At 49.0% G+C, this 15,958-nt stretch overlaps 1 protein-coding gene across 6 annotated transcripts in view; it reads right to left on the bottom strand.

Annotated features, from left to right (window-relative positions):
* Positions 1-12,918: 12,918 nt before the first annotated feature.
* Tox2 (TOX high mobility group box family member 2) overlaps positions 12,919-15,958 on the bottom strand; it is a 145,874-nt gene continuing 142,834 nt past the window's right edge. For 4 of the 6 annotated variants that reach the window (XM_004669294.2, XM_045156898.1, XM_045156897.1 and 1 more), the window contains one exon: positions 12,919-13,904. In XM_004669294.2, coding sequence (XP_004669351.2) covers positions 13,868-13,904 — 37 coding nt within the window. In that variant the 3' untranslated portion in view covers positions 12,919-13,867. The remainder of the gene's footprint in view (positions 13,905-15,958) is intronic. The other 2 variants (XM_045156899.1, XM_004669292.2) reach the window with 1 other exon arrangement.

Genomic DNA, 15,958 nt, shown 5'->3' with positions numbered 1-15,958 from the left:
GGCCAGGGCTATGACCAGTATTGTCCGCATCTGGCAGGCTGGCTAATTTCCTCTCTCAGGCCTGTAGCTCACCCTTGGGCTTTCCAGCCCCCTCACCTGAACCCAGTATTCCAGCTGGGCCTGGATAGGACCCACCTTTCCCTCTCCTACTTTTTGTAACCCCCCGAGTGCCCCCAGCTCATGTTTTCTCCATATGTTCTTTTCTCTGCTGAGCATTTTCCTTAGAGAGGCACTAAGCCAAAGCTCTAGGGACCAAGGGATCTCTGAGACACAAGGTCCTTGGAAATGCTAGCCAGGTACTAAAGCGCAAAGGAGCAGGTCCTGTGACAAGATCCCACAACTCCCGCTCGGAGCGCTGGCAGCAGTGGAACTAAGTTCACCAGGGCAGGAAGTAATGTCATCAGAGTCCCGGGCCAGAGTCCCAACCAATCAGGTCTAGCCACTTACCCAAAAGCCAAATGGAAAGGTTACGGTGAGAAAATAGGAAAGGAATTTTAATTATTTAATCAGGACAATAATACCAGGAAGACAGAGGACCAGCATCCTTCACCCTGGCTTTGGAGATATTGCCACGAGGTCCCAGATTATAAACAGAAGGAACAGAGGAGGAGGGTGAGGAGATGCACACATACTCACGTAGTTCTTGGCAAGCTGTGGGCATTATGATCATTGTCTCAGGATAGCCAGATGGGTCCGGAGGGGTCTTGTCTACATAAGAAAACCATGGCTGGGCTGGAGAGGTGGCTTAGTAGGAAAAGAGCTTGTCTGTGAAGCCTAAGGACCCATGTTTGATTCCCCAGTACTCATGTAAACTGGATGCACAAGGTGCTGAATGTGGCTGGAATTTGTTTGCAGTGGCTGGAGGCCCTGGAGTGCCCATTCTCTGTCTATGTGCTTGTGTCTCTCTTTCGCTGTCTCAAATAAATACATAAATAAACATTTAAAAAAGAAAACCATTGCTGTCTAGTGGGTAGAGTCCACCCTTGTCACAAGATGTTTACCCATAAGACCTGTTGTTCCCAGAGTCCAAGGGGACCACAGCAGGGAATGACTCAGAGCAGAGGAGACAGATACAAATGGAGGCAGAGACGCCGAGGTTTTATCCTGCATTTAGTTACCCATCAGGCATTTGCAGGCCCCAGTGAAGAATCAGTCCATTGCGCCAGAGTGGCCTTGAAGTCCCTGTGCCCTACGGGCAGTTTTATAAAAGCTGGAGGGGAAGCGAGGGTTGGTTGACCTTGAACCCACACTGGCTGTAGATAAAGGAGGGGGAGAGGCAGACAGGGAGAGCTTGGAGGGCTGTTGGCCACAGGAGAGCTGTCACCTCTGCATTGGTGGGTTCAGCCGTCAAGGGTACAAGCAGCCAGAGCTTCACCTGCGAGGACTTTATTTTATTTTAATTTTTATTTTTTTAAATTATGTATTTATTTATTTATTTATTTGGGAGTGACAGACACAGAGAGAAAGACAGGTAGAGGGAGAGAGAGAGGATGGGCACACCAGGGCTTCCAGCCTCTGCAAACGAACTCCAGACGCATGCGCCCCCTTGTGCATCTGGCTAACGTGGGACCTGGGAAACCGAGCCTCGAACGGGGGTCCTTAGGCTTCACAGGCAAGCGCTTAACCGCTAAGCCATCTCTCCAGCCCTGCGAGGACTTTAAATCAAGGTTTCAGTAGAGGTATCAGGGAATGGGAGGGAACAGCCTTTCTGTTGGTGTCTCCTGCAGCTGTTAGCAACCTTCCCTTCCCTCTCCCCGCCTGCCCTCCAGCCCTCACAAGGACGTTTAGGCAATCTAAGGGTTTCCCTGCATCAGGGGCTGAGGTGGCTGGGGGTCTGGAGGCCTGCAGGAGGCACTGAGCAGCAGGCTGACCCCCCGAGTCCATCGCATGGGCCCCTTCCCACACTCTATCCTCTGCTCCTGGCCAGCACCGGCCTGGCTTCTGAAACCCGGCCACTAGTCATGTGGTCTTTGGAAAGGAGGTCAGCTAGCAGCTCATTCTGGCTTATGAGATGAGCAGTTAAAAATCAGTTGTCCAGATTGTACGCCCACCCGGGAAGACACTTTGGCAGTTTTTCCTGCGGCTAACCATATAGCTACCCTATGATCCAGTATTTTCACTCCCACATATTTACCCAAAATAAATGAAAACATATGTCCAAGAAGACGTGTACAAGAATGTTCACAGCAGCTCTAGGCAACCCTGCCAAAAACAAGAATCACACATGACTGTCAACAGAGGAGCGAAAAGCAAACTGCTCTGGCCCTCACTACGGGATGCGCTCAGGGAACAGCTAGGAGCAAAACTGAGAACACAGGCAAATTTCAAAAAGCCACGGTATAAGTGAGAAAGCAGACACCTGAATAGCATGGGACAGTGCTCCTATCGGTGTGAAAGTCTCCAAAACACAAGACCAGGCTAGAGTGACAGGAAATCAGCACAGAGCTTGCTGGGGGGTGGGGGTAGGTAGTAGGGGATTGGCTGGGAAGGGGGTGTGAGTTTCTGTAGTGGTGGGAATCTTTTGAATCTTGACTGTGGTGGTGAACCACACAGTCGTCACTGCTCATTGATCTGCACCACTAAAATATGAGCGTGTTAGAGTACGTCATTTAGACCCTAATTAAAAAAAAACTTAAAAGCCTATATATTTTTTTAAATTATTTATTTATTTATTTATTTGAGAGCGACAGACACAGAGAGAAAGACAGATAGAGGGAGAGAGAGAGAATGGGCGTGCCAGGGCCTCCAGCCTCTGCAAACGAACTCCAGACGCGTGCGCCCCCTTGTGCATCTGGCTAACGTGGGACCTGGGGAACCGAGCCTTGAACCGGGGTCCTTAGGCTTCACAGGCAAGCGCTTAACCGCTAAGCCATCTCTCCAGCCCAAAAGCCTATATTTTAAAAAAAATTATTTACAAGGAGAGAGAGAGAGAATGGGCACCCAGGGCCTTAAACCACTGCAAATGAATTCCCGATGCAAACACCACTGTGCATCTGGCTTTACATGGGTGCTGGTGAATTGAGCCCAGGTCGTTAGGCTTCGCAGGCAGGTGCCTTAGCTGATAAGTCATATATATCTCCAGCACAAAAGCCTATTTTTGTTTTTTTTTTTCCCAGGTAGGGTCTCACTCTAGCCCCAGCTGACCTGGAATTCACTATGTCGTCTCAGGCTGGCCTCGAAGTCACAGTGATCCTCCTACCTCTGCCTCCTGAGTGCTGGGATTAAAGGCGTGCGCCACCACTCCTGGCTTTCAAATTTTTATTTTGATTTAGGGTTGTTCTTTTTTTAGCTGGGTGGGTGTGGTGGCATGTATATATATATCAACAAGTGAGCGTCCACATACATGTGTCGCCGGCTCACAAGAAAAAAGGATGTTGGCAGCAGGTGGCAGGGAGGTCAGGGTGCCCTGAGCCTGTGTTGGTGCTGGGGCTCAGGTGGTACTACAGTGTCTCATTAGATGGTCACAGTCTGTTGCAGTCAGGTCTGCATTGCTGGTAGAAATCACCCAACCAAGAGCAGCTTGTGGGAAAAACGAGGTTTATTTTGGCTTACAGGCTTGAGGGGGAAGCTCCACGATGGCAGGGGAAAACGATGGCATGAGCAGAGGGTAGACATCACCCCCTGGCCAACATAAGGTGGACAATAGCAACAGGAGAGTGTGCCAAACACTGGCATGGGGACACTGGCTGTAACACCCATAAGCCCACCCCCAACAATACACTGCCTCTAGGAAGCGTTAATTTCCAACTGCCATCAGCTGGGGAACCTAGCGTCCAGAACAGCTAAGTTTACGGGGACACCTGCCTCAAACCACCCCACAGTCATTCCATTGGGCCATCATTGTTGGAAGAGGACTTCACTGTGGAGGCTAAGCATGGAGGGGAGTGAACTGTTGCTTGCTAATATCAGAACTGGATTCAAACTCAGTGTTTGACCCTGAAGCTCATCTGGGTTACTCATCTTTCTATTAGGGTGCATTCTTAACTCTGACCACCAGGGTGTGCAACAGCTCCACACACTGAGCATACGTTTGGTCCAAACACACAACACGTATGCACGTGCACCTGACATAAACACACACACACATGCACACACACACTTCACTATTATTACTTTCGGGTTTGGCATAATAATAATAATAATAATAATAATAATAATAATAATAATAGCTACTGTTATTTTTTAATAGAGGGAGAGAGAGAATGGGCACACCAGGACCTCCAGCCACTGCAAAGGAACTCCAGACGTGTGCGTCCCTGTTCCCTTGTGCAGCTGGCTAACGTGGGTCCTGGGGAATCGAACTCGGATCCTTTGGCTTTGCAGGCAAACGCCTAAACCACAAAGCCATCCCTGCAGTCCTACTGTTATTTTTAATTCCACGTGATGTGCCTGGCCCTGTACTAAACGCTTTGCTTGCTTTATTTCACACGCTTCTCATAACAGTGCAGGGATCTGAGGCAGGACTATGTCATGTTGATAAGTTTTACAAACCAGGTCTGTTTGTCTGTGTTTAAAACCCACCCTTGGCCATGTCCTCAGAGGAGATCACAGAGGGAATGCACGTGACAAGCAAGCTGGGTGTTTGGTTTGCTGGTGGCTGGCAGGTGTTTCAAAGCCCACCGAATGTCAGTGTCTTTTTGGCAGGGCAGTGCTGCCACTTGGCCACACTCCCGAGGCCCTCTTGTATGGTATCTTCCTTCCTTCCTGTTACCTGCCTGATCCGGACACGCTTTGCTTGGCACTACGTTTGTGCTTGTATTTATTGACTCGATTTATAGTGGAGACATTTTGTGGACTGGAGTCAAAAGAAGCAGGGGGGAAATGAACAAGAGGAGGCTTGGGAGGTAAGTAAGAGTGGAGATGATGCACGGTGTGGCTCAACATCATATTAGAGGTGTGGGGACATGGCCCTCTCCTGCGCTGTCCACATTTGACGCATTAGGAAATGTCACTTCTCATTCCTTGGACCTGGGGAGATGCATGGATTCTCTGGGAACAATGGTGAGCTGGAAGTGGGACATAGGACGTTCTGCGTCACAACCTCCTCTCAGGAGAGGGACTGTGCGACTTATACCCTCACACGCAGCCCATCCTGACCTCTGACTGCTTCCTTTTGTCTGGCCCATGGACACTGGCTGGACTCACCCACATCATGGCATTTCTTTTTCCTCTTTTTTTGGAGGGGGGTGGATTTTGAGGTAGGGTCTCACTCCAGGCCAGGTTGAATTCAGTATGTGGTTCCAGGGTGGCCTCAAACTCACAGTGGTGATCCTCCTACCTCTGCCTCCTGAGTACTGGGATCAAAGGTGTGCGCCACCATGCCTGGCTTTCAAAAAAATATTTCTATTTATTTATTTGTAAGCGAGAAAGAGAAGAGACACACAGAGAGACAATGGGCACACCACAGCTGTCGCTGCAAAAGAACTCCAGATGCATATGCCACTGTGGGCATTGGGGAATCAAAACCCATGTTGTTAGGCTTTGCAGGCAAACGCCTTAACTGCTAAGCCATCTCTCCACCTCCATCGTGACATTTCTAATCATTGTTCAGCCTCACACTGTTATGGACTGAGCCACGTTTCCTCAAATACACATGCTGGCCTTGGAGCCCAAGGCCTGTGACTATGTTAGCACTTAGAGATGGGGCTCTGAAGAGGTGGCTAAGTTAAAATGAGGTCATCTGGGTGGCTCTGGATCCAGCCTGCTTAGATTCCTCATGAGGAAATTTGAAAATACAGAGAGATGCTGAGGGCAGGGGCTCCACAGATGGCTCACCATGTAAGGAAGCCATCAGAAGGAGGCAGAGTAGAAAAACAGGCAAAATTAATAAGTCATGGGAAGGGAAAAGATCTCCTTACTCTGGAGTGTAGTTGAAACCTCTGGCCAGCTGCTGCTCTTAACAACATGTTCTGCTGAAGTTTGCTACACAGAGACAATTCTAACCACAATTCTAAACCTAATCCCACTACCCCCAACCACAACCCCTAACCCAATAGTAACCCTAACCCTACACAAACACCAAACAGAACTCTAACCTTAACCTCAATTTTAGCCATAAAATGTAGCCCTAACACAACTACAACTCTAAACTATCTTTAAACAAGTCCATCTGCAAATCCAATACCCAACATAATCCAAACACTAGCCCTAACACTAACACTAAGCACACTCCTATCTCTAACCTTAACCCTAATCCTAAACGCAAACCCAACTCTAAACTTAACACTAACTACAACCCCAACAGCAATAGAAATCTAACCCTAACCATATCTCTAGCCTAAGTCCTACACCAAGGCTAAACAAAATTTCCACACCATGCCCAACTCCAAAACGAACCCTGACACTAAACCTAAGCCCAACCCCAATCCAGACTCTAAAACTAATCCCCAAACCAACCCATCCCCAACCTTATCTCTAATTTCAACGCTACAACTAACCCTAACCTCAAGCCAAAACCCGAACACTAACCAACTTTAAATCTATTCCCAATTCAAACCCTAAAACTCTAATGCTAACCTTAAACTAAAACCCAGCCCTAACCCTGATACAAACCCTCATCCTAACTCTAACACAAACTCTAACTGTAACCCTAACCTTCAGCCCATGCCTAACCTTACCCATAACCCTAACACAAACCATAATCCTAAACTAAATCCCAACCCCGACTAATCTAATCTCAATCCTACTCTGACACAAATTTTAACCTTAACCCAAAACATAACTGCAAACTCTAATACCAATGCCAACTATAATCCTCACCACAACCCCAGCTCCAACCAACTGTGATCCTAAACCCAACCCCAATCATCACACACAACACCCATCCTAACCCTAACCCCACTCCAACCTCACTAACCCTAACCAGAACCCCAACCCTATCCCCCAACCCAACTACAACACTCATTCTAACCCTAATACTTAACCCCAACCCTAACATGACACTCAATAGATACACTAACTCTAACTCCAACCTTACCCCCACATCTACCCATAACCCTAACCTAAACCTCACCCAATCCTAATTTTAACCCCAGTCCCAACTCAACCCTAACCCTAACCTTATGCTTAACCCTAACCCCACTCATAACCGTCTCCAATCCTAATCTCCGATGTGGACACAGCTCAGAATCCCTCCTTCAGGAAGCACTAGAGATCCCTCTGCTGGACTAGGTGCCAGTCTTCTGTATTCTCCTGGGTCCTCTTTAGGCACCAATCACAGTATTTCTATGTTGTGAGCATATAAAATTATAACTTTATAATTAATTAAATCAATATCTTTAAAAACTGCTTGAGGCAGAATCAGTGTCCTGTTAGATCTGAAGTACTAGGGGTCCCTGCAGGGCCTGGTAGCCAGAGGTGGCATTACCTTCACATTCTTGCTGAATGTACATTCTGAGCACTGAACTCTGAAAATTCCTTGGGAGGCCCATTGGTATAGGCTGCCCACACTCTAATGTTGACATTTGCCTCGATCCATCCATCTGGAAGGAAGGAGTCATGCTGCATCGTGTCTGGACCAGCTGTACCTTTTGCGGAAGAACAGTGTGGTCTGGGCCCAGCTGTGTCTCCTAGGGACTACAGGGGAAGTGGGGATGGAGGGGCTCTGAACAGGAGCTTGGCCCTGTTAAGGGAGGGAAGGTTCTGAAGGCAAAGGAGACTGGCTGCCTAGAGCCATTCAAAGTCTTCCCAGTGTCGGAATACCGTTTTCAAGTCCAGGTCATAGCCTGGCCCTGGAGGATGGAGGATGCTACAGCTTTGGGAGTCTCTGCCCCAAGCCATAGTGACGGGATGTGGAGCAGGCGGGTTATGGAGCACAGAGATGTGAGGGTCCACAGGTTGTGGCTGTCATTACTGCAGGATGAAGGAGCCTGCAGCAGACTTCCTCCCAGGGTGGAGATGGTCAGTGGGTAAGGCTTGGATGGTGTTACTGGCTGAAAGCTGTGTATCAGCAGACAGGATGTGGTGGATGGAATGTAAAAATGCCACTCCACCCCTGCCCATAGCCTCAGGTGTTGGTGATTAAAGCTTCCTACTTAGCCTGATACTGAAAACGTAAAACAGGGGCAGTTATGAGCCCTAGGGGTGTAACATCTGCTGCTGTCTGGCTAAATGTATATACTATGCTTATCAAACTGCCCAGTAAGCACTTCTCTTAATGTTCATACCCTTATATTAATGCTACTCTCACTTTTGGTAGAGAATTTTCTCTTTTCAGATGGCAGTGACCTTGGGATGACTCAGAAGGTATCATGGTGCTGGAGAGAAGTGACTGCAGTGCTCAGTACTGCAATATCTCTATCATACCTTCTAAGGCTCAGGGTCTATTGCGGAAGAGGTGGCGGAAAGAATGTAAGAGCCAAAGGAAGGGCAGGACTCCTTACAACGTGCTCCCTCCAGACACAAAATGGCATGGATATCTATAGTTCCTGACACTACCTACACAAGACCATCATCATAGGAGGAAAAGATGATGACATCAAGATTAAAAGAGAGACTGATTGAGAAGGGGAGGGGATATGATGGAGAGTGGAGTTTCAAAGGGGAAAGTGGGGAGGGGAGGGAGGGTATTACCATGGGGCATTTTTTATAATCATGGAAGTTGTTAATAAAAATTTGGGGGATAAAAAGCTTCCTACTTAGTCGCTAGTGGAGCCTTTGTGTTCAGAGCTAGCTCAGCTCAGCCTTGCTGCTCCCGCCCTGCTGCCGATGTGTGAAGATGTGAGCCAGTCGCCTGCTCTACCATGCTTTCTCCATCATGGTGGCTTCCCTTTGAAAGCATAAGCTGAAATAAATCCTTTCCTCCCATATGGTGCTTCTGAGTGGGTGTGTTGTTCCAGTGATGAAAAGGTAAAAAAAACTGCTGTCTAGGACCACGGGCGTGAACATCAAGGATGCGTCTCCACTGTGCCCGTGAGCGCAGCTGGCCTCCTCGATCTGTTTCTGACTCCAGGCGAGGATGACGGTTCCTGCAGCGGGCTGAGTGGGCGCTCTCGGCGGGGAGGAGGTGTCAGCGCACAGGTCGGGAGCTAAGCGAGGAGGACATCATCGCCAAAGCCCTGCTCCTGGATGGCCTCAGGGAGGAGCTTCTCTGTTGTGGAGTCAGTAGCTGTGGGCACTTCTGGGTGGGTGGGCACAGCCTTCTAGCCAGAAACACTGTGGGGCAAGAGTGACAGCGGGGGCTGGAGAGATGGCTTAGCGGTTAAGCGCTTGCCTGTGAAGCCTAAGGACCCTGGTTCGAGGCTCGGTTCCCCAGGTCCCACGTTAGCCAGATGCGCAAGGGGGTGCACGCGTCTGGAGTTCGTTTGCAGAGGCTGGAAGCCCTGGCGCGCCCAATCTCTCTCTCTCTCCCTCTATCTGTCTTTCTCTCTGTGTCTGTCACTCTCAAATAAATAAATAAATAATTAAAAAAAAAAAAAAGAGTGACAGCGGGAGGAAGCAGCTCACGCTCCCGGTCTGGGGAGGGATCTGGGGTCACCAACGGACAGCTGAGGGGACATCAATAGCGCTCACTATATTTGGTGCTGTGGACCGCACATTTGTGACCCTCCCCCAGATTTATATGTTGAAATCATTGCCCCCAAAGTCATGGAAGACATTTAGATCTGAGGGCGGAGCCCTCGTTGTTGGGATTCATGTGCTAACAATACCCTGCACAGCTTGCTTGGCTCTCGGCCATGTGAAGACGCAACAGGAAGGTGACATCCATGACTTCCCATCTCATCAGACTTCCCAGCCTCCAGAGCTGTGAGCAAAAAGATGTTTGTTTGCCATGAGCCTACCCAAGCCAATGCTTTCTTGTTGCGGTCCAAATGGTAGAAGGTGGTTGGCCTCCACTCTGTGGCTGTTAAAACAGTCTCTTCTAGGGGCTAGAGAGATGGCTTAGTAGTTAAGGCATTTGCCTGCAAAGCCAAAGGACTTAGGTTCAATTCCCTAGGACCCACGTAAGTCAGATGCATGAAGTGGCACATGTGTCTGGAGTTCATCTGCAGCAGGTAAAGGCCTTGACATGCTCATTCTCTCTCTCTCTCTTTCTATATATATATATGTATATAAAATATGTATATAAAAAATATATATATGTATATAAAATCACCATCTTCATGAAAAATCTGTGGCCTGTCCTGTTACTGTCTCACCACACACACACACATATATTCTCTCTATATATTTTCACACACACACACACATATATATTTATATACACACACACTACACATATATATCCTCCTTCACTTTCTCTTAAATAAGTAAAAATAAAAAGTCTCTTCTACTTTCCACTGACCCACTGGCTCTGTGGCCATTCTCTGGGGCCACAGGCCACCCTTACATGACAGTGAACACCCCAAGCAGCCAAGGGGCCCCAGCCTCTGTATGTGAATGCTGCAGATGAGCTTGAGGGCCTGGCAGAGCAATGTGAGGGGTTGGCTGAGTCGGGTTTGAGGAATGGAGCGGCCGCTGGCGCTGTTAGCTATTTGAATGGACCCTAAGAAACTGTTCTCTCCCTCGTGTAAGCGAGAGCCAAATATGAAACCGTCAAAGCCATCACGGTGGTGCTGCCGAGCTCCACACAGGAAAGGAAATGGTACCCACATGAAATATGAATGCTCCACACAGCTGTGCCGCTCTCGAGTGTCAGCATGGTGGCTTTGTTTGGGGTTTTCTTTACTCTTTCCAAAGCAGATTACAAAATGTCCTCCAGAGAGAGGACGGCTCCCAGAGAGCCTGTGGCCACTCCCGGGGCTCACCCTGGGAAGAACGCTGCTGCTGGGGAGATGAGAGGCCCTGAGTGGACATGGATGTGGGACTCCTATGTCTAGGTCACTGCCTGACCACCTGTCCCCGCCTCAAAGAGCTGACATGCAGTGTGAAAGCACGGCCTCCCGAGGCCCCCTTGCCAGGAGAGTGCTGTGCTTTTTCTTCCTTCCTTTCTTTCCTTCTTTCTTTCTTTCTTTTTTTTTTTTAACCCAGAGAGAGAGAGAATTAGCATGCCAGGGCCCCAGTCACTGTCATCAAACTCCAGACATGTACACCCGCTTGTGCACGTGTGACTCTGTGCGTCGGATATGGAGAGTTGAACCTGGGTCCTTAGGCTTTGCAGGCAAGTGCCTTAACCACTAAGCCATCTCTTCAGCCCTGCTTTTTTTTTTTTTTTTTTTCCTAGGTAGGATCTCGCTCTGGCTCAGGCTGAACTGGAATTCACTATGTAGTCTCAGGGTGGCCTCGAACTTACAGCGATCCTCCTACCTCTGCTTCCTGAGTGCTGGGATTAAAGGCGTGTGCCACCACCATGCCTGGGTTCCAGCCCTGCTTTTTTGAGACAGGTAAAGCAGTTACATAATGGTCACTTCTGTCAAATGTTGCCACCTAACGTCTATTGAAAAGCCTGCTTTAGAAGCCCCTGGTCTAGGCTGCTCCCTATGGGAGGTCTGAAGAAGCTTCCTGTCCCTGGGCTCGGGATGTTCATCTCTCCAGACTGGGTGTGCCCTTCTGTGAGGGGAAGTTTGAGACAGTGTTCCTCAGACAGTGTTCCTCATTGTCACTTGATGGGTGCTCCCAGGTGGTGGCACTCTATACATGTAACCCTGTCCTCCATCATTTCTTCTTCTTCATCATCATCATCATCACTATCTTCATGAGAACTCTGTGGTCTCTCCTAATTAATGTCTTCCCTCACCATGATGTTAGCTTTCACACTCACTGTGTGTTAGCTCTATTCTGCCCTCTCTCCCTAAGTGCGATATGCTGGGAATGGAACCCTGGCTCTCACTGAAGATGCCAGGCAAGCTCTCTGCCATTGAGCAGCATTCCCAACCCCATACTCAAGCCTTATAAAAACAATTGATTGTGCCTATTAAAATGGGTTAGAGCCTTGCTTCCACTTGGCTGCCAGAGCTTCCTGCTGCCTTCCAGTGTGGACTGAAGACCTGCATGGATCAAAACCCAGCGGCTCCTCAGGAAGCCTCCAGGCCTTCAGTGCCGGATCAGGACTTCTGAGGCATCTGACCATGTGGACTGAGCAGCTACCAGGTTCCTTGACTCTCTGGCTTGCAACTACTATTGGACTACCTTAAGCTAATCCAATAAATTCCTTTTTTAATAGGAAAAAAATAAATAAAATGGGTTGGAGCGATGGATTAGTGGTTAAGGTGCTTCCCTGTGCAGTCTAAGGACCCAGGATCTATTCCACAGTTCCCATGTAAGCTACCTGCAGAAGGTGGCCCATGTGTCTAGAGTTCGTTTGCAGTGGCTAGAGGCCCTGGTGTGTCCATTCTCTCTATCTGCCCCCTCTCAAATAAATAAAATGTTTTAAAAACCAGTGTTTCCCAGAACATGCTACACTTGGGGTACTCTTTCAGACTAGGGAGTTTATTGACACTTTTCAGTGTCTGAAGGGGCAAGTCCCACCAGAAAGGCCTGATACTGAATGCACCAACGCATAGATAGTACTCTGGTCAGTGGCAGGCAGAACTCTGGCTCAAGTCTGTACCCATAAGGGGCTCCAACCTGGCAAACCTACCACCCGACGCCGCTTCAGGAGGTCAGGTCTGGCTTACGTGTTGACCCAATCTTGCATCCCTGGAATGAAATGAACTTCGTCATGGTGTGTGTGTTCTTGAATTCAGTTTGCAAGAGTTTTATGGAGAGCCAGGCTTGAATCCCAGCCCTTGGGAGACAGAGGTGGGAGGATAGCAGTGAATGAATTCAAGGCCAGCCTGGGCCTACAGAGCGAGCTCCAGGTCTGCCTGGGCTCGAGTGAGACTCTGCCTTGAGAAGAAAAAGAGCTTTACGGGGGAATTTTGTCATGCGTGTCTTATCAGCTCTGGTCTGTAGCTTTTCTTTGTTGGGTTCTCATCTGGCTTTGGTATCAGGGTAATCATATCTGGCTTACAAAGTGCAGGAAGACACAAACGTGCTTGCCACTTTTCAGACGTTTTATTATAAAGAGGTCTCAGAGAAGTACTTGGGCACCACGACAGACATCGCAAGGGCCAGGAAACAGCTGGGGACAACGTCAAAACCAAAACCCAAACCCCAACCACACACACGTTAGGATAAACTGCAACTTTGTTTCTCCATAAACAGATGACAAAAATCATCACTGGCAATTTTAAATAGGTGGGCATATTGTTTTTGTTTTTTCTTTAAAGGAAAGAACAATGTCTCTGAGTGTGTCTACAAATTCTCCCGTTCTCTCTTGTGTGTAGACGAAGAATCGGTTTGACAGCTGTTTGTGTGCAAGTCTCTCTTAAGATAAAACTTTAAAAAAAAAATGTGCTAAGGAAGGGTCATATAAAATGCTTTTTACCTTAAAGGAAATTACTTCCCTCCCCGCCCCCCTGACACAAAATAATCTTACATATATCTCCAGCACAGTTCTAAAACAGTGAACTACTTACACAGAACCCACAGTCTGTGGGTTTCAGCCTCTTTTTGTGTGCCAATGGAAAACTGTATTTGCACATCTGTGGCTAACCAGCCCCTGGCCCTGCATCTGGTGGGGAGGGTGTCTGTAGGTAAGTGACCCTGCCAGGAGCAGTCCAGTGAGCCTGGACTGGGGCCAGATGTCCAGAAGTAGGAGACTTGTGCAGGGTGAGGAGGAGCAGGACCCACAGCTACCCCGTAGCAAGCAGGTCAGTGAGCGGAAGGTTCCTGCAGGTTCTTTGGGCTGGCGGCGGCGGGTGGCGAACTGCCTCTGCAGGGTCTGGTGGGAAGTCGAGGAGGAGACTCAGCCCTGGGGACACTGGTTGCGTCACTGCTCTTGCTGGCTGGTCACCCTGCCCGCTGCCATGGCCTCTCTCCTGTAGTCAGCCCTTCAGGCTCTGAGCAGTGCCTTCCAGCGAGCCTCAGGGAGGGAGGGGAGGCGGGATTAGGTGAGGTAGAGCGATTTATCCCTGGGGAGCAGGCTGTAGGAAAGAGCAGTGGCTGTCAACCGCTGGGAGCCCACCCCAGCACCCTAGGGGCCTGTATCTCTCCTTCACCCTGATCAGCTGCCCTTCTGAGGTTGGAGGTGGCACGGACTCATCCACCAAGCCAAACCAGCCATTTCCCCCTGGCATCCTTGCAAAGCTCACGTGGACACTGCCTTTGTTCCTATGTCTGTCCATTTGCTTAGTGTGTGTGTGTGTGTGTGTGTGTGTGTGTGTTTAATGTCCTTGTGGTGGCCAGAACAGAACATTGACTGTCCTGCTCCATTACATTTCCACAGGTTCTTATTTGAGCCATCCCGTACTGATACTGAAGCTTGCTGGTTTTCACAAGCCCTGGTGAGTCCCTGGTCTCTGCTCTCCTTTGTGGGACTGGGGCTACAAGGGATCTGGAGATTCAAACTCAGGCAGTTTCAGGGCCATTCATGCTTGCAGAAGTACATTTAACTGCTGAACCATCTCTCCAGCCCCCGTGTCTGATTTTCTTTCTTCCTTTGTCTGATTTTTTCCCTTCCTTCCTTTCTTTCTTTTTAGTGTTTATCTTTTTAATTTTTATTTATTTGACAGAGAGAAGGAGAGATAGAATGGGCATGCTAGGGCCTCCAGCCACTGCAAACGACTCCAGACGCATGTGCCACCCTGTGCATCTGGCTTACATGGGTCCTGGGGAGTCAAATCAGGGTCCTTTGGCTTTGCAAGCCAATGCCTTAACCGCTAAGCCATCTCTCCAGTTCACTTCTTTCTCTTTCTTTCTTTCTTTCTTCCTTCCTTCCTTCCTTCCTTCCTTCCTTCCTTCCTTCCTTCCTTCCTTCCTTCCTTTCTTTTTTTGAGATAGGGTCTCACTCTAGCTCAGGCTAACCAGCAATTCACTATGTAGTCTCAGGGTGACCTTGAACTCACAGGGATGCTCCCAAGTGCTGAGATTAAAGGCGTGTACCACCATGCCCAGCTCTTTTTTTTTTTTTTTAATCACAACATTTTCATTTGTGTACTTCAAACAGAATTACAGGAAAGCAGTTGCCTTTCTGTCTTTAGAATAGGACACCAGGCTAGTCAGGCATGGTAGTCTGTGCCTGTAATCCCAGCACTTGGCAGGCTGAGGTGGAAGGATCACCTATTTGAGGCCAGTCTGGGTTATACAGCAAGACCCTATTTTATTTATTTTGAATTGCTGAGCCATCTGTCCAGCCCAAGACCCTGTTTACAAAACAAAACAAAACAAAACAAAACAAAACAAAACAAAACAAAACAAAACACTAACAAAAAGCCTAGAAGAAACCATATCTGGGGTCTGACATCCCTCCACACTGGGAGTGGAGGGACAGTCTCATGAAGCCTGACCTCCATCATGTCCACGAAAAAGCTGTCCCTCCTTGACGACTGACTCGGGAAGGGAAAATGTAGGATGAGAAACGGACGGATGAGAGGGTCTGTGCCCACTTGGGCATGGAGAAAGGACTCACATTCCACACGATTCTATATGTCTACATAGACTTTCTCCAGGGAGATGAGAAAAGGGGGGCTACTAGAGTGGGGTTCATGCAGTGCCTGGGAGACAGCAGACTGGCTGGGCAGAGTGAGGAGTCTCTGCTAGAAGACCCAAGGTCAGGGCGGAAGGGGTGGGGTGACCACCGCCATCCACCAAAGACTAATTTAGCTCCGCTCTCCACACTGTGAGTGGCTTCCCGGTCAGCTGCTCTCACCACTGTCCCCTGGTAGGGCAGCAGTTCATTCTTGCTGCGTAGGTGGGCACCTGGGGAGTAGGCAAAGGCACTACACTTCCTTGTCTGCCAGCTGAGATCCAGGCTGACCGCCTTGGAGTCCATGTGCCTGGGGTCCTTTCTAGAGGAGCGACAGCTCGCAGGGGTGGACCAGGGACGGTGAGGCATGTGACTTGGGATCTGAGCGGCAGGAGGCTGCTTGGTCTCTGAGGTGTGTGACCCTGGAGCTGACAGCCAGCCCGTTTCCTCGGGTATTTCTCCCAGGGACCCTCCTCCTGCACACCCTGTGGTCTGCCTCACCACGGCTGCTGG

This window comes from Jaculus jaculus, chromosome 8 (genome assembly GCF_020740685.1).
Source record: "Jaculus jaculus isolate mJacJac1 chromosome 8, mJacJac1.mat.Y.cur, whole genome shotgun sequence".
Lineage (NCBI taxonomy): Eukaryota > Metazoa > Chordata > Mammalia > Rodentia > Dipodidae > Jaculus > Jaculus jaculus.
The sequence above is the reverse complement of the archived record's forward strand: the minus strand, read 5'-3'. Positions and strand labels throughout refer to the sequence as shown.